The sequence below is a fragment of the Lepisosteus oculatus genome, chromosome 8 (assembly GCF_040954835.1).
Source record: "Lepisosteus oculatus isolate fLepOcu1 chromosome 8, fLepOcu1.hap2, whole genome shotgun sequence".
In the NCBI taxonomy this organism is placed as follows: domain Eukaryota; kingdom Metazoa; phylum Chordata; class Actinopteri; order Semionotiformes; family Lepisosteidae; genus Lepisosteus; species Lepisosteus oculatus.
This window is the reverse complement of record NC_090703.1, coordinates 5313339-5332565: the sequence shown is the minus strand read 5'-3', so window position 1 is coordinate 5332565 and position 19227 is coordinate 5313339. Positions and strand designations below refer to the sequence as shown.

The following is a 19227-nucleotide window of genomic DNA, read 5'->3' as shown; positions in this document are numbered from 1 at the left end:
TGTTAAAGTGAATTGTAAAGTTGTTGTCATGTCTTCATTTCCAGCTGTTTCTCCTCTCTTCATGTATAAATGCACTGCTGGATGAGTAACGGCCAGTTACACTAGGGTGTCAGCTCTGCTTTTAATTTTCTAAACCTTCATGTCTCATGACGGTGCTGTTCGCAGGGACTGGAAAGTTTGAATAATTGTGACCTCTTCTCCACAAAACTAGGTTTGTTATTCTTAGAGCAGGGTTACTAAATATTTGCTTTTTCATTCTGATTGTATTCTTTCCAATATCCTGTCCCCAAACCTGACTTTTAGAACTTGTCAGTAAAATCTAATCATGACATTTCCAAATTCTAGGATAAAAAATATGCATTCTTGCAAGTCCTTAGAACTCTCCCCATCAAATTATCAAAGTTTCTTAATCACATATAAGAAAACACAAGCTGTATTTAAATAGTATATCTAATATGTAAATAACGTATGTTAAATCCTAAAAGTCCTATATTTTCACCAAATTCCAGTAAAAAAACAATTGAAACAAAGTAATTTTGGTTTCATTTTATTTGCAGTTTCATTTTTTATTTGTATGTGTGGGAATTTTGGCTTGTGAGGCCAAACTCATCTCAGCATTAGGTCTTGAACTGTGTGACATCGTTGTTTTGTAGTTTGCAGAGACTGAGAACGTGTGTGGAACTGTCATGACTCACTGCTTCAGCACATGTAATTATCAAGAGTGTAGTAGGGTTTGCAGCTCATATTTGTTTAAATATTAAACCAAAAACCATGCATATGGATAACTGGTGAACTGATGGAAATCTTGATATTGTAGTAAATGGGTAAGAATGCACAAATATTTTCTGGCAAAGATGCTTGTCTGTATAACAAGCTAGAACATTACCTAACATAAACATGAGGGACCATAAAGTACTGTATTTCATTTCACCTGGTTTCCCCTTCGCCTGAAATAAACAAGCAGAATCTCTCTCCGTTCCCACCAAACACAAGTGAGTAGAATTGGAAAAAAGCTGTCACTGGAATATGATAGAAAGGAGTTTTTTTAACTTCATAACATTTCTCAACCCCTCTCCACTTTTCACTTCCTTAGTGGCCTCTCTGCCTTTCCCCTCTCCCTCCTCCTCCACTTTTCCATCTTTTGTTCTGTGCTATTTAATCTTTGCCATCTACCCTGTCTTTCTCACACCTGAAGAAGGCTCCACAGCTGAAACGTTGTGTTTCCTTTCCTTTCTTTTCAGCGTGAAATAAACCCGTTACCTGTTCCTTTGCAGCCTACGCATGCTGACGCAGCTCCCTACTTGAAGTTCTGTATCTCACGGCCTTTCTTATTATACTTCATTGCACAGAAACGTTTTAGTGGACAACAAGCACCTACAGTACAGTACCATATGCTTGCTTCCATTTTTGACATCTTTTGAAATCCTGTGTTTTTAATGTGTTTCACTTTACATAAAAAGCTGCTGGATAATCTCAAACACATGAAAATGCTCCTTTCTATCCTATTCCAGTGACAGCTTATTTCCAATTCTACTCACTCATGTTTGGTTGGAGCGGAGAGAGATTCTGCTTGTTTATTTCAGGCGAAGGTGAAACCAGGCTTTCAGACCCAGTGTCATGTGACACTTGACAGCAGCTGTAGGCTGAGGGCTCAGCTGTTGACATGAGAGACAGTTGTGAAGGGAGTTGGTCTTGTATCCAGTACTACCACAGAAGCATGCAAGAGCTGTTTGCACAGACTAGCGCTGAAGGAAAAGCAGCCTCTAGTCCAATGTGCACAATGAACTATAGTTTTAAAGGCTTTGTGCAAAAACTGAGTTAAAAAACATTAGCAGAGAATAATCGGAGCCACTCTTAGTTGTGAGTTTTAATAATAGATAATCTGTCCCTGACTGAATTCCAACAATGTTGTCATTTTCACTGCACATTTTAACTATCTGTTTTCTTCCTGCTCCCAATAAGCCTAGATTAATAGCTGTGCATCCTCAGCTGTTAAATACTGTATGTATTTTCATTTTCTTGGGTTTTTAACCTTCATGTAAAGTGACACCTCACCTACCTATTTGCAGCTTCTTAGTCTATATAGCATGAAATCAAACCATGTCTCCCACCCTCAATTACTTAACTGCTACCATTTGAACTTCAGTAAGTTTGCTATACTGTATTTCTCCAGGACCCCATGTGATATATGAGAGAAAAGCAAGTTGAGGATAAGCTGGCTGTGGGATGTCTCTCTGGGCAGGAAACTGCCTCGCTTGAAAGCGAATCTGACAAGCGAGTCTTTCAGTAAATTTATAGACATCGTCTGAGAGGCTAGCGATAAAATGGTAGGGGCTGTGCCCATTCTGTGCCTGTGTAAATTAAGAACACTTAAAGAGCACAGAACCAGAATAATCCTGGGATTCATTTGCTGAAAGAAATCGCAATGTTCGGGCTGGGGTTGAATACAAGGAATTAGGAAAGCTGTTTTGGTAAATCCTGTGCATTCGTCTCATACAGCCAGAGCATCCACATTCAGCATACACTGTACTGCGGATCGACCTTCTTGTGAAAACCTTGGATTCTTGTAAGATAATTGTGTTTGCTTTCCTTTCTGACCATTTTAGTGAAAGTTGCCATTCCCTAGCAACTTCGTCGTATGAGAATTCAAGGTGAACTCTAAGTCCTTTTCCTTTCTTACCTTTCTTTGCTGGATTTCTGCATTAGATTACCCTGGTGTTGAACTGAGCCAGATTGCTTAAACTCCTGTAGCTTAATTGTTTCTGACCTGCATCATTTTTCATACATTTTTGAAAATTAAATTTTTGCTTTGTGTATTATTTTGCAATGAATGTAGTTGCTAAGCAGTTTCCAAGCTGGTAAAGTTAAACTGTATAGACAGTAAAAGTCACTGTTAAGGGCTCCAGTTGCTGTGAAAGCTGTACATGTTGGCTGGTGCCATATCAGATCATACCAATGGCAGTCATTAGCAGTATAAAGTAACAGCTCTTCATCTGGAGTTGATCACCCTTAGAAAAGGCTGCAGTGTGGAGCAGTGGGCAAGGTTCTGGATTTGTAACTGCAAGGTTGTAGGCCCAAATCTTGAGAGAGGTAGCTGTGGACCAAACCATCCTTCACATAAGTCAGTAAAACCCCTTATATGCTGAAAGACTTATATAAAAAATACTTTTACAACAGATTTATCCAGTCTCATATACTGTACTATGGTAGCACAACAACTTTCAACAATTACTAAGAAATCCATTATCTAGAATCTTTTCTCGCAGATTCTAAATCAGACTCCCAGATTATCAGTGGTACAGTATGTCTGTCTGTTTAATGCAAGAAAAGGATTTCAAAAATAAACCCTTTATCTCCTGAATGCTGGTTCTTCTCCTCACCTGCCTGTAAACTAGAGCTGCTCTACACCTGGGTTTGGTGCTGTAGGTCTCTTTACTCTTCTACCTGCTTTTGAAATGGGAAAGAGTTCACCCGCCATGCACGAGTTGAATTCCAACGGCCCGTCTCTCCTCCTTCTCCGTGCAGGATATTTGTGAGGACATCTCGGACCACGTGGAGCAGATCCACGCCCTGCTGGAGACCGAGTTCTCCCTGAAGCTCCTCTCCTACTCCGTCAACATCATCGTGGACATCCGCACGGTGCAGCTGCTGTGGCACCAGCTCCGCGTCTCCGTCCTCGTGCTGAAGGAGCGAGTCCTGCAGGGGCTCCAGGACTCCAACGGCAACTACACCCGGCAGACAGACATCCTGCAGGCCTTCTCCCAGGACCAGACTGAGGTCCGTGTCCACCTGCTCTGTCTCGCTTTGGGGTTATCCCTGCAAACTGAATGGAAGTTACATGAGAATACATTGGTAAATTAATTGGAACAGAACAGTTTTCATGCAACATGTAGGTTTGTCAGTACATCCTTATAAATGTAAGAAAGCCACACTTAAGGCTGATATTCATACAGTGCCCAACGTAAAAGTGCTTTGAGCAAGCTGTTGGAAAGTCACTGTTTCTGGGGAATGCTGTGAAATATGCTTGGGCTCATTATACTTTGTTTTTATTAATGCTGTTATTGAATGTGCAGTATATTCTATATATTTAGTTTGCTGAATACTATAATGCTACTGTCCCCCAGGATTCAAGTGCAGCTGTGTACCTAAACCATATTTTTCTGTGTCTGTTACAAGGAAAACAAGTAAGATTTCAAAATACAAATTTGAGATTGAGTGGGAATTATTTTTTTCCCCAAAAGTTTTTTTTTACATACTGTCTTGGAACTTTACACGTACACGTCTCAGGGAAATCTTAATGTTCTCATTTTCCTCCGGTGATTTCCTGGGATTAGTTTCTTTGGCATAGAGTCAGAGACAATCCAGTGTGGTAATCCCATAAGAGAAGTTGTTCACTTCTCTATAATCGATTCTTTAAAGGCTGCCTCTTAGGCACAGTAGAACAACTGGTCTGAGAGCTGATTTCTGTGTTCAAAAATGTGTTATTTTCTACCTCTTAAGTCAGCTTAAGAATGCTCTCAGTGAACGTCCTTACGAAGGACAGGATTTTGTTATGTAATGCTTTATGTCTTTTGCTTTGGGCTCACATTTTCTTTCATGTGATGTAGTTGTCATTGCTCATAAAGGGTGCAGTGGTTACTCATAGTGTGCCTGCATTGCTCTGGTTCCATTCTGTTCCTCTCTCATTCCTCTGACGTCCCCTCCCCGGGCTGTGCAAGTGGCAGTCTCTATTAAGGTCTCTGCACTCTGTAGTGCCCAGCCCCTGGCAATGGCAGATGCCTGAAAAGCATGTGAAATTAGACGAAAGGTTTAGTCTGTGCTTTCTCACAGCATTTGCAACGTTTGAGAGGGCTTGCCTTTTTTTTCCCCTCAAAATCCCATGCCTTCTGTCTTGATTTAAAATCTTCAACACGTTTAAAACAGACAGAAATTCAGATAAAATCATATTAAAAATTATTACGAAAAGAGATGTTGCTTCTCTGACACTGTTGTCAGACTGTGCCTTGTTGGTTAAAATCAACCAGCAGCCCTTGAAACTTCATTTATCTTTAGTTACCTAGTGTACATATTTGCACATCATACAGCTTAACCACTTAATTTTGCAGGCCCGTCTAGATGCCTTGACTGAAGTGGATGATTCAGGACAGCTGACCATCAAGTGCAGTCAGAATTACTTATCACTGGACTGTGGCATCACTGCCTGTGAGCTGAGCGACTACAGCCCAAGCGAAGACTTGCCAATCGAGCTGGAAGCCATGACCTCCAGCCGAACGAAAGCAAAAACCCACGAAACCTGCTTTTACCCCGACCTGGAGAAAGACTTTCCAGAGCTCATCCAAAGCGTTGGGTTACTGGCGGTAGCTGCTGAACGCCTGTCTTCCAAGCAAGATGAATCGCCTGTCTCTGGCCAGGATACTCCTCTGTCCTCCACCCCACAAACCAGGGAAGAATCAAAAGCCACTTCAGGGAAGCCTCCCCTCCCACAGGGGAACACAGAGCCCCCTGGGGAGGACCTGGCCTTGGCTGATAATGTGGTGATGTCTCCTATAAAGCATCAGGGCGTTCCAAGGAGCCGACATGCGTCACATTGTGAAAATCCCCTTTCCAAGAGGCCTATCAGGGACTGCTTTAACTATAATGAGGTTTCCCCCACTCAGCCATCCATGCCCAAAAAAGCCATGTACCTGGAAGGCATGTCCAGCGATGATACAGAATCCATAATCAAGAGAGCCCCTCCTTCATCGCTCCAGTTCAAAGGCGATATGAGCCGGAGCACACCCTCCCTCCTGGACCCCCCCGACAGGTCAAAGTTCTGGCTGGAGCTCACCTCTGTCTACCCGAGGAGCGCCCCCTCTGCTGTCAGCCAGTCTTACGACTGCTTGAACACCATGAGCGACAAGATCCACAAAGGTTTAGCCAACGGAACTCTGTACAAAAGAGTGCAGGGCCAAGCTGCGTCGAACCCGTCTCTTCAGGGAAGCACCTCTGAGGCAGAGCAACCCAGCAGCCTTGCAGATCATCCATCTCCTCCTGAGCAACTGGGATGTGCACATGTTGTGGGCTTCCAGGAGAGCTGTAATGAAATGAAGAGCTCCCCACTTAACGTGAGCAGCCCAGAAGGGAGTGATCTCACCCCACCCGACCATAGAAAAGGACTCAGTGCCACGATTCCAGAAACATCTGCCCACTCACCTGATTCCAAAAGCCTTCCAGTGGCAACAAAAGAGCATCTGCCCTCCACGTGCAATGGAACTGAGACGAAGAAGGAGCCGTGGTATGGGTCTGATGAGTACTTAGCTCTTCCATCCCAGCTCAAGAAAACTGAGATGCTGGCAATGAAGCTGGAGAACCTGGCTAAGGTTCTGCCTCAGAAACCTATGGAAGAGACCTTTCAGGATGTCGATGACTGGGAGCTGTCGGAAGTGAACTCGGACTGCGATGGTTACCTCCCTCTTCGGCTCACCAGGGTCTCCGAAAAGCCTTTCCCCGGAGGGAGGCTTTCCCCCACATCGTCCAGTGACATAGCTCCCTCCCTGGACGAGAGCATTGAGTCGGGGCCTCTCAGTGATCTCCTGTCAGAGGATGAGGTCAATGCAGCTGACCTGAGTGTCAAACAGAAGGCGCGAGACCTCTGGCTGGTCAAGGACCCCAGCCAAGCTGAAGAAACCAGCTTGGGCAGAACAGCACTGATCCAGCAGCTGCTCGATGACATCCAGCACCAGGAGAACTATGAGGATATCTGGGAAAAGATCGAGGTAATGAGGATTTTCATTTTGTTTATAGTTCTCTTTGGGATACTTTTAACATTCTGCATTTAGCTTCTCCATGTTTCAGTTTTTGGAAAAAAGACATTTTTAGATTTTTTTTTCTTTATTGTTTAATTTTCTGTTGTCGTCGTTTGTTCACTGTTTATTTCTAATTAATCCACTGGCTCAGAGTCATACTCCATTTCCAACAGCAGAAATTTCATTAATCATTCAACCGGGAATATTAGGGGATGGCGATACACATTTAAAAAGTGTCTAATAAAACAGTCACTGGAGCATTAAATATCTTAATTGTATTGTAGTAAAGTTATTAAATGATTACGGATGCTGAATGCTTTATGGCCGTAGTTTTAACTTTAATATTTGATACTGTCATTAAAACAGAGTACTTTAACTCCCTCAAGTGGACAATAATAATATAACCATCCAGTGAGTCAGCAGTATCTCCATTTTACATGATCACATTTAAAGCTACTTGTGTTTAAATCTCAAAGAACAGAATTATCACGGAAAAAAATTACATAAAATAGGCTTACATAAAATCTTAAAATAGGCTTACAAAAATACTGTTTCTCACAATTTCTGTAGCTGATTCCAAAGGGTTTAGTCCTCCCTGCTCTGTATCAAAGGAAAAGGAAGGAAGGGCATTAATACTGGACCATGAATAAGGTGTTGTTGGCACTCAGGGTCATGACTATAGGGGGATCTGTGTCTTGCTGCGTTACAGTACAAAACAGAACTTCGGTCTGCATATCTAATGCTCGCATTTTTACTTTGCTCTTCCACACAGCTGTTCTATAAAAAACATCGAATTGGTCATTTAAAGGTAATTAAAACTGCCTTCTGCAATATACTGAAATTAAAGTGAAATCTTTTGAAAATATTAGGAAGCACCTTTAATAATATTTTATTACATCTAATAAAGAAAAAACACATAAATGATATACATTTAACAGAATATGATCGGGTGAGCATTTGAGGGGACAACATCTTAAATAGGCCTCAATTCTTTCACAACACTTCATTGGTACAAGCCTGAGATGCGCCTCAATCTGGAGGTTCACAAGCCCCTGTAGTCATTGGAGGTTGAGAGCTTATCTTATTTAGTGAGAATTGATACAGCAGCAGAATCTTCCTAAGCTTCTCTGTAAGGATACTACTTGTTAGATAAAGAGGACCGAACGGAAATCTTGTTTAGGCATTTAACCGTAATTTAATTTTAAAATGGGAAAGGAATTGGACCCTTATCACAGTTCCTTTGCCGTCAAGTTATATCTGCGCCGCCTGGCGGTGGCAATACGCAACGGCATATAAAAAACGATGCATACTGTATTTCCTTTCACACTTATACTGGGTTATCTCAATTGGCCATTATTTGTTTTCTCTTATTTGCGTTTTGTGTATTTATAGCAATATGGAATAATGAATAATTCATTACAGTTCTACAAACCGTTTACAAACGGTCAGTTTTTTTTAAACTACTGTAGTGGTGGGATGTGTTAAACTGTCTTTCAAGATCACTTGTTCTGGCCAGTGAATACTAAACCTCTTACAAGGTCCCCTGACAGACACATGCTTTCTTACACATGCGCCTCAGTGATATCAGCTAATATCCTGTACCACAACAATGAAGCCGGTTAAGAACATCAATGAATAGCTTATAAAACATCTTCAATTTTTGTTATGTGCGTCATTAAGAGGGCTGCCAAGACTGATGAAAGCAGAGGATTGTAAAGCGGCTATAAATAGGTAATAACAGGCACAAAAGCTCAGATTTATCTGAGTTTTTCTCTCATTGTCCGATTGTTCAACACTCAGCAGTGTTGCTGAGAAACACAGTTGTTATCATTACTCTTACTGGAGACGATTCCGCCATATCGGGGAAGAGGAACACAAAGAAATGTGGAGTTGGCTTCCACAAATACTGGGGGTTTTCTTGCTCCGGCGTCGTCCTCCGTTTTCCCTTTGCTTTCGTCTTCGGGTTGTAGCGCTCTTCCCACGCAGAGCGAACGCCAGCAACTTCATCCCGAATCGCAGCGCAGCGAAACCCAGGCGAGGCACCTGAAATATACAGTATGGAAAGCGCAGCAAGAGCAAGTGATTGATTGTATTAGCATACGGGCCGCTTCTGAAATGACTTCATCCTCATGGCAACAGACATCTGGAATTTGAGGCCTTTGCGGTGGGGGGGGCTTGGAAAAAGTAGTCATGTGTGAAGTTTGCATCCTGACACAAAACTAAAAAAAAAACTCCGGAGAGACTCTGCATCTGACATGTTTACTTCTTTGCCAGGCTACAGGTGCAATGTGTGACAAGCGCTTTTAAAGATGTAGTGCTAAGGTAAAAAAAAGGCCTTTTCCTTCTGGCTTTTTCAGCAGCAGACGAGTTCTAGTTAAACGGTGGAGACGTCTCCAAGAAGTCTTAAAAAGGTGGTTTGAGAAAGAGACGAACACTGATATCTCCGTGTACGAAATGAACGTAAAGAAGAGAAAGGGGATAGTCTGTACTGAGATTAACATCTTGGGGGAAAATGAACCAAAATCAAATCTGCTTTCATCTCAGCACTCTTCATTTGTTTCTTACAAAAGAGTAACTAGGCTTCCATTCAACCCAGGGAGTTTGACGCCCGTGTTTGTGTGTGCTTGGCTTATTCTTGTTTTTATTTTACTGACGCGGCTTTCTAATGTTTCCAACGGAGACGTGTGCTGGATTTAAAAACGGCCAGTCTGTATTTATGTACAGGGTCGGGCATTTTTGAAGTTATTATCTGGTACCCTAGCCTTCCTTATGAGAGTGAAACAGTGGCTCTATAGTCCTTAGACTCTTACTTTATGACTCCTTTGATCTGCAGAGCTCAGCTGGCTTGGACCTGGACAGTTCTTGTTTAAGAGATTGGAAACCCAAACAGAGGCTCTTCCTGCATCTGGCTGCCACATACTGTGGGACAGATGCACAGAGGAATTGCTCACAATAAACAAGCAACTTGCTTGGCATTGCATGAAAGGCGATGATGTGCAGTCATGCTGATCGCACTGTGGCCGGGAATGGCCTATTTCTGAGCACGCCAGCGACGTCTTTGAAAACAGCTCCCCCTTCGGTGCCACTTTACCCATTTCCAATATCGTTAACTCCCAAGCCTTAAAAAGAAATAAAAAAAAGTCAATGAATTGTACTTTCTGTTCCACACAGCAGCAATAATGAAACAAAATCCTTTTTTTTTCTTTTGCAGAGCTGTTTCACAGCCAGTGAGAGGTAGATTTAAAAAAAAAAAACATGCAGCAGATATTGAATTGCAATAGGACCTGTGGGGAATTAGGCTCTGAACACCAGAAATATCTGCGAACAATTCGATTTCTCATAATCAGACGATCTGTTATTATTTCATAGAACTGCTTTGTGTGATGCAGACAAAGCAAATTAAAATTGCCAGAAATGATCAAATACATCTAGAAACTTGGCTCCCATATTGATCTGAAGATTGATGGCTTTGTGGATAACTGTCCTTAAAACACACCTTACTGTTCTAAGTGAAAAGTGGCATATCTGAGCTATTCTTTTCAAGACAGTTTAGTTATGATAAAATTCTAAAAAGCTGTGGTTGAATCAGAAGACATACTGACTCGAAACCACAAATTGTGTTACTGTACATCCAATGAGATTTCTGTAGAACAAAAACAGGACTACACAATAAACTGAAAATTATTTATTTATTAAACAATTGTTAGTTTCTGACATGGTATAAAGCAGTGTACTGCAAGCTTAAGATATTTCGTCCCTATTAAATTGTATTATTAATTAATGGATTTCAGAGGTTAGAGCATTTTTAAGATTCAATTATCTTTTGTGCATTTTTGAAAACAGAATACAGGTATTCTAAACAAATCTTCTATTTCGTGGTATGTTTAGGCAATATCCAAAAAGTAATACATAAAGAAGAATCAAAAGCTTAATTTTAGTGGTTCAATGGGCCGCATCACCTTTAAAAATGAAATGTACCTGTTTTATCCAGCAGATGGCACTATTAGTCCGTTATATGAAAAGCGATTTCAGGAAATACAATTTTTTCTAGTAATGGATTTTATATTCTGTATTGAGTCTGCAGTCATGTAGAATTTCACAGAAGAATATGGCTTTCCTTTCCATTACCATACAGTAATCCACTCAAGACATTCCAATCTGCATCATTGTAACAGGAGCTGTCAGTTAAAGTCTGTTGTTCCCTTATTGTTCCTATTTTTCGTTAAACTTCCATTTATACAAAGGAAGATGATTGAACGAGAGCTTATTCTAGAAAGCTATCTATAAATTTCTTTAGCTAGTTTCATAAGCTGTGTCTTGTGTTGCCTTCACCTTGGAAAATAAATGTCAACGTCATCTCAGTGAAAATGATTTTTAAGAGGAAAAATAAGATTTTACTCTTGTAAAACAGTCCCTTGATTTTAAGGTTCATTAACTATCACGAGTCAAAGACAGCCCTGCCTTGACGGAGTTAATCCATTTCATTAATGTAAATGTCTTTACAGAGCTGACAAATGTGAAGCTATTGTACTATTATTGTTATTATCTTAGTCATATGAGAGGCGTATTACTCACTTAATTTCTCTCTCTGACTGAACATCTATAGATGCAGAAACATCTACTGTATTTCTCCTTCTCAGGGTTTTGTTGGCAAACTGGATGAGTTCATTCAGTGGTTGCATGAAGCTCTAGAAACGACTGAGAACTGGACACCACCCAAGGCTGAGACCACCTGCCTCAAGCTGTACCTGGAAACACACCTGGTAAGACTGTCAGTTCCACCTGGCACACAGCAGACCAGAGAGAGGAGCGAGAAAATGCAATACCGGTTGAATTAAAGGGGGAAATGTAGGGTAGCCAGGTTGTACCAGCCTACATATGTGGCCAGGACACAGGGTTATGAACTGTACTGCTACCAAGGGATCATCCATATTAATTAATTAAGATTAAAATGAAGGTAGCACATCCTACAGAACGGTGTCTCCAGTCGGCATACGGAGGCACTGGTTTGGAAATTCAGGTCCAGAGGGAAGAGCACCACCTACTGGTCCAGCAACACTGCTTACAACAGTAACCCTGTTTCCTAGAAGTTCTTCTTTCTAGGAGATATATAATGACCAGGCCCATATATGGCTTATGAGATCAGTCTATAAGGTGATCATGCTATGGTGACTAAGTTAACAGCAATCTAGACGTTATTTTGTCTTATCCTCAAAAGGGAACAGAATTGGAAACATTAGTATTCTCGAGACATCGACAGGAAACCTTCCATTTGTCTTTGCCTTTTTTTTTTAGATTTAAAGTTCCTCCCGTTTTTATTGCGGCGCTTTTGTTTCTGAATGTTTCTCTACAGCTCTTTTTTTTCTAAAACAATTATGAAAACCCAGCAAATTAAATTGCTGCCTCCTTTTCCCTGTGCTTCCACAGCGTCCCCGGAGTGAGTGTGTTTTCCTGACCCTGCTACTCTCCTGCAGTTAAATATAATAATAAATCAAGCTGCAAACAGTTGGCAGCCAGCAACAGGTCTGTCTGACTAATGCTTCCTCCAGCTCTGTGTCCCCAGTGTGGGGCTCCCAGGCTTGCTGAGCTGCTGAGAGGAGCTCCAGTAAAGAGGCTGCTCCTGCTCGCACTCTGCTTGTGCACCTAGCTGTAATAATGCAGGATATGCCAGGAAAGGTTCCTCTGATATTTTGTTTCTGAACCAAAACATCTACAGTAAATATAATAATATATCATTCTTCTTTTATTATGTAGTTCAGTGAGTCGACTTATGTCAGAGGTGAATTTCTGACTTATTAAAAAGTCCAGTCCTTTGTGTTCTCTGTACGTTGGATAGCTGCACTGGTTTCTATTTCCCTCTTCTCGAACCCATGCAGTCAAACTGCAGCGATTCCGTAGGTATCTTCTCGTCCTGCAGTTAGATGTTCACCTCCTTACAAGCCAGCGTGCACAGACTGCTGTCCAGCCAAGGTTACTGAACTGTGAATCACATGGCTGTACTCTGACACTCTCAGGTACAACTCAAAAAGGCTCATGATTAAATATTATTGCCACCACAGCGCAAAGACTAGGCAAGCCATTCCTTTGTCTTCAGAACCCAAGCCACAAGCGAAGGTCATTTATTTATAAATGGTATATTTTTCACATTGCATATTGGGTAATGTCCAGTTATTTAATTTTACTGTCTATTCCATATTGCAGGCAGTTTCCATATCTGAGCCACAGTGGTTCATCAGGCTTGAGCTTATCCCAGTTTCTGCAGCATTACACAGACAAGAGAGCATGATGTAACGACCCCCCCAGGACAGGTATCTACCCACTAGCAGTGCTGAGCTCCATTTGTACAGCTGGGTGGGCTAGCAGCAGGAACTCAAACCCACTAGTCATGAGTCCAGAGACGTGCCTACGGTGCTCGTCCCCTCCAACACTAGGGAACAGAACAGTCACTTTTAATTAAACGGAAAGAGAAGAATACGGTCAGTTTATTTTCAAGCTTAAAAATCTTTCAGTGTGTCCGCGCTCCTTTTGTATCTAGAGATGGTCAGACCTCGTGGGTCGCACTAGGAATGTGCAGGCTCAGGCTCGCAGAGCTTTTGACATCTGACGAGATTAGAATTCAAGGCGAAGAAGGCTGCAGGCATCTCACTGTATTGTGTCCTGGGGGACTCCAGTGCCTTTAAAAGCACATCCCATACCCATCCAGTGGAGTAGAGGATAATGCACTTTACACTTTGATTATGCCTTACAAGACAGGAGGTGTCCCAAAGCTCAGTGAGCATTATAAAAAGCAATCAACATAAAAGTTTAAAGAGTAGTGCCTAACACACACACATGTTTAACTGGTTGAAAGAACAACAAATATAGAATAAAGGCGTTGATTTAATGGTTGACGCATTTGGGGATATTTAGCAGAAAAATCAATTCTAGTGTGAAGAAGAGTTTCTGATGGGGCTTTTAAGTCAGTGTCTGAGTACTTCTGTGATTCCTAGTGAGCCTGGCTCTTCTGCACAGCTGTAGACATGCCTGGCTGAGTGGCAGCAGGAGGTCAGTTCCACCCATCCGCTATCAGAGAGCCACTTGATCCCGGCGAGGCTCTGGGCAGCCCAGCAGCACGGGGGGGGGGGGGAGAGTGGAATGAAAGCACATGGCTGCTCTCATCCTGAGCGGAAGGCCAGTCCATCACAGGACGGCAGAGGGAGGCATGTGGCCTGGCGATGGCGTTCGGATCGCCGGAGAGCCCGTGACCAGGAGAGCCACAGTACGTGAGGTGAACACTGCCGGTCCCTGCTGCCCAGTGATCGCTTGCCCTGTGTGTCCTGTGCCCTGGCAGAGCTTCAAGCTGAACGTGGACAGCCACTGTGCCTTGAAGGACACCGTGGTGGAGGAGGGGCGCCAGCTCCTGGAGTTCATAGTATCCCACAAATCAGGTAAAGCTCGCACGGTACCGGACAAGGCAGCAAGCACCGAGGGGCATGGCTATAAATCCTCTTATTTATTATTAATATTTATATTAATATTCTGACCTTCAGGATTCTAAATGTTTCAGAGCCTGCCTCTCCAGGTTAGGCTGTAAAAAATCAGTCAGCAATGAATTTGGGTCCCTGATTAGCAGAGCCCACAGGGGAGGAGGTGAGAGGCTGAGAACAGATCAATCAAGAAGAATTAAATTAAGAGCGATGGGATAAGGGGTGCGTGGGGCTTCTCAGAAATTTTTCTCCTTCCCTTTTAATTGCATGAATTTACACCTCAAACCACTTTTGCGAGTTCATAAAGTCACAAATCCTCCCTTTTGGTAGAACAGCTCTTCTGAGTGTCGGAGCCTTGCGCCATAAGAAATGGAGGCTTTACACAGCAGCTCAGGTTTGAAAAGGTTCTTTTGCCTTCATGCGCTTTTAGTCATCACTTCCCGCAGCGGAAGTACTTCTGGCAACTTTGTCAGTTTGTATTGGACGGTGCGATTATTAATTGCAAATCCCCAATGTCCAGCATAGATACTAATACCTGGTTACCTAGCAGCTGTGCCGGTCAGTAATAATTCAGCAGGCATAAGCAGCACATGACAGCCTGGCAGTCAATAGATTAACATAATCCATAAATATCATAAAAAGGAATTATCTAGGGGTCTTTGATTTAATGTATCTCAATGTTATGCTATTTGATAATGGTGAATAGGCTAGTTCTGAGAGCTGTTAGAATACAGGTCTAGTACACAATAGGTGTAGATGGTGATGAAACCATGCAACCTATAGCTTTGTCATCTGAGACAGGTGGATGTAAACATATGCTAAGCAGATTCATTAAAAAGTGCATAAATAAAACCACCATAGCTACTAGCTCAAGGTGACCTTGAAACAGAATACAGCAATGTCGTTTGTATGCGTTGATTGTTAGGAGTGTGTTAGACTGCGCAAGGCATCATTTGGGGGGTATAAATCTACCTGCTAGCGTGACGGTATGTTTATGAATGATCGCTGAATAGGTTGTCTGGCTGAAATGCTGAACAATGAATTGTCACTCTGAGCGGAGAAGCTGTTGCTTTGGGTTGGTATCTTGCCAGGGGATACTTAGTGAGGCTTCCTTCAGCCCTCACTCGCAGAGGCTGCCATCATGAAGACCAGCTGGTTTGACACATAACAGCTCAACACAGTGACCCCAGGGAGAGACCGACTGAATTAGGTTTCTGTTGATTAGATAATTCAGCAAAAAACTGAAAAAAGAGGTTAAGGCTAAGGATCTTAGGACACCCGTGGATGGAAGTCTCTTTTGTTCCCCTACAAGCTGCTGCTGCAGCAGTTTGGTAGCTGTTGTCTTGAGCTTTCCAGACTTAAGACGGAAAGTGTGGCATTGAAGGTAACTGGGCATCCCTAATTGCATTTTCCTTGTTGGAAAGTTGCAGGAAAGTTCCAATAAGGGCTTATTAATTACATTTCTCTTTGCTCTGTTTCTGGAGGTCTCAAAGACATGCTGCAGATGATTGTAAATCAGTGGCAAGAGCTACAGAGGCAGATCAGACGTCAGCACAGCTGGATTTTGCGAGCCTTGGAGATCATCAAAGCTGAGATCCTGGCGAGTGATGTGTCTCATGAGGCCGAGAGTGGAGCAGGGAGCCCTGAGGTAAATGGCAAGAAGACTCTCTTATTTCCTCTTTATTTCCTGGCTGGTTTAGAACTAGCTGCCACTGAAGTCCAGTCCTCTCCCTCAGGCTGTTATCCTTTTTTCCCCTGTAAAAATAAATAAACAAAAGAGAGGACAGGGAGTTTTTTTTCATTGTTATTTGCATAAGGAACAGAGTAACAGAAATGAAGCTATCCAGTTTGAAAGTTCTCCAGAACTGTGCCTGAAAAACATGGTTATATATGCATGATGTGGATGAGGACTTGTGGGGAAGATTTTGGTTATGAATGCTAAGGCAAGCACGGTGCAATGAATAATAATTACAAAAATAAATAAAAGCAGGGCGATGCAATTATTTGATCCAGAGAATATGTATTTCAAAAGTTATACTCGTTAACGAATATGGGCTGAAATCTCCCTATCAGTAATCATATACACTATATGTGTTTGCTAAGTGTCAGTAGCTATTAGACTCCCTCAAAAGTACTTGCACAATGTGGCTTAAGTTTTACTTTTGGCAAATGATTCTTTGGAAGTATGAAAAACAATAAATCATTTGTATTAGGGCATTAATAGAAAAAAAAGCATTTCACACTTCAGTTCTTCAGTATATTTCCTAAGGATTTTCCAATGGTTTTTTTATAGCTTGTAGGATCAATCTTGAAAGTTACTTCCAACCATGATACTCACAGCTAGAGTGATCTTGATCGGGATTGAATGCGGAGTGGTGCTTCAAATATTAATAGCTTGTATCATTACATTTTTGTAAATATAAACACCCCCAGAAGTGTTAAGTCTACACGCATGTAGTATATTTATTTGTTCAGTAAACAAATAACATTGTTCGTGTAACATGAATAATCAGAATGCTTTTAAATTGTTTTGTTGCAATTATAAATCACTATAATCAGTGCAATCATTCAGCTCTGACATCCATTAGCCGCTTGGTTACAGCAAATTAACAAAGAAGGGAGAAAGTGATTCATTATCTCATTCCTGTTAATGACTATCAGATGCATTGCCTAATTAGAGGATGGCCATTGTAGTGGGAGGAAGGTCATATTCTTTGCTACAAATCTTTCTGCACTGTGTGTTTAAAATCCTCACAACTGTGCATGGGTTGAATAAACAAGCACTTGTCTGCAGAGGATAAGGAGGGGTCAGTGCTCCGAAGAGAATCTGTTGAAAAAGTTTGCAGGACCACAACTTCAGAGTTCTGAGTAACCAGGGATCTTGAGGGTCCTGAGTAACCCGCCCTCCTTATTTAAGGCATGACATGTCTCTACCCCGGAGCCTGAAGCCTACTCACACTACCCCATCTTTGGTCTGCAGGAAGTTGCTAATAGTGTAAAGAATTTGATTTATCACTTTCCATTTTGGAAGAACAAAGAGGTACAGTGGATGATTCTGTGTGTGCTAATCATACTGTAACACTGTTATAAGAGTGGGAACATGGTTATAGAGTTTGGTAGCCGCATCTACGGAGTAGCTGAAGAGCTCTTGGGTCGTAATAGGAAGTTTGCAGATTCAGATGTCAGCTAGGGAATTCCTGTTGTACCCCAGATCACTGAATGTGCTCGAGCCAAATGCTCAGCAATATGCACGTAAGTTCACTTTAGATAGAAGTGTCAGCCCAATAAATTAGAAATAATAATGCAAGTGTTTTTGATTCTTCAGCTAAATAAAGAAAGATGTTCTTAATTGCTGCGTTATAATGCTTATATAACGCTTTTCCATAAGTGACAAGAGGTGAAATGGCACTGGTCATTTTTCAAGAAGCTTTTTGCTCTTGCTTATACACAGTCTCGCCACAGATAAGGAGAATACTGGCTTAGTATGCTATCTGAGGGAAAATGAAATTGCTAAGTAACTCCCCAAAACTAATAACTAACACATTTATCAGAAGTGTTGTGCATAATTATAGACTGTGCTATGTTATGTGTTTTTAGACACTACGTATGAAATTATTCAAAAACTGATATTTAAAAATTGCTTTCTGGAAGCTCCTCTCTTGTCATTAATTACTAATCCTTAGAACAACAGGTGTCTTTTTGATCATTAATTCAATTCTTTAAAGCAGCACACAAAAGAGCAATGCTCGCTGTCATTCTCGTAATATATTATGTTATGAAGATACTTGCATTTTCCCCTGTATGCCATTAAGGTGTGAATAAACCTGTGTTAGTCTCTCCTGACAGCGATAACTGTTTGTTATTATTGCTCTAAACATATGCTCATGTTGTGATTTTTTTTGTTCTGAATTATTTTAGCCAGCACCATAAAGTTTTAATGGCACTGCGTGCTCTTCGAACAGTAATCTTAAGGGGGCTTGCCCTGTTCAGTTATTCTCTTCTAATTAAATTGCTGGAACATCATAGGAGTGAGAATCCAGACAGACTTGGGCACTTTTAACAGTGCACCTTGTACTGTTTTTTGGAGTCTGCTTGTTTAATTTGTTTGAAGCTGAATGTACGGTGCCTTTTGGTGTTCTTCTGCTGCATTACATCCATATCAAGTCTGAATGAACTGCGGAAGGCGTTCTTTTGGAATTTAAGGTATTTAGGAAATCTTTAGTTTTACTCTTAAAGGTTACTGACCACAGTAAGGACTAGACCCAGAAATCTGAGAATAGAAGTTTAACTAAACACACGTAAAAGCAAAGAGTTTAGTTCATCACAAGAAATAAAGAACGTAACTGACAGCATGAAAAAATAATAAAACAAGCAACCGAAAATTAAAATATTAGTTGGAATACTATATTAAACTTACTGTGCTATAAATCATACATTTTGTGAACCAAAGGATCCCTGTGACGTATTCGTATTATGCAGCCCACAGTGTTTCCCAGTAATCAGCATTTCAGTAGGGGGTTTCTGCACCCGCCGATATACCACACGAGAAAATAGAAGCTGACGCTGCCCGTACATGGACATCCACGTCGCGGTGGGCACATGTGATCAGTGCACAATCTAGTCCCCTTTCTACCGGACGGCTGCTGTTTTTTGAGCGGCACCTCTGAAACATTCTTGGCCAAAAGTGCAACTCTTTTGCTCGCCTTACAAACCACAGGGCCGCTCCTCCAGGCTGCAGGCCTGCATGTCCCAAGGGCTTGTTTGTGTAAGTCTTGTTGACCAGTAGAACATTGCTATGTATTTCTACACTGTATCTGGAATATGTTTAATTCACCCTCAGTGTGAGTTACTTACAGTATATTCAAATGGACGCCTACTGTCTGTTACTGAAGCCAAGGTCCATTGAAAGCTTCAATTTCTACAGTGAAAGCTATGTCCATTATAGCTAGGCCATATTTCACACACTCTTGTACTTA

General features: G+C 41.6%; 1 protein-coding gene across 6 annotated transcripts in view; it reads left to right on the top strand.

Annotated features, from left to right (window-relative positions):
- The window catches only part of akap6 (A kinase (PRKA) anchor protein 6), a 125680-nt gene that overhangs the window by 32649 nt on the left and 73804 nt on the right, over positions 1-19227 (top strand). For all 6 annotated transcript variants that reach the window (XM_015350178.2, XM_015350179.2, XM_015350176.2 and 3 more), the window contains 5 exons: positions 3526-3777; positions 5106-6755; positions 11426-11548; positions 14116-14212; positions 15736-15899. In XM_015350178.2, coding sequence (XP_015205664.2) covers positions 3526-3777; positions 5106-6755; positions 11426-11548; positions 14116-14212; positions 15736-15899 — 2286 coding nt within the window. The remainder of the gene's footprint in view (positions 1-3525; positions 3778-5105; positions 6756-11425; positions 11549-14115; positions 14213-15735; positions 15900-19227) is intronic.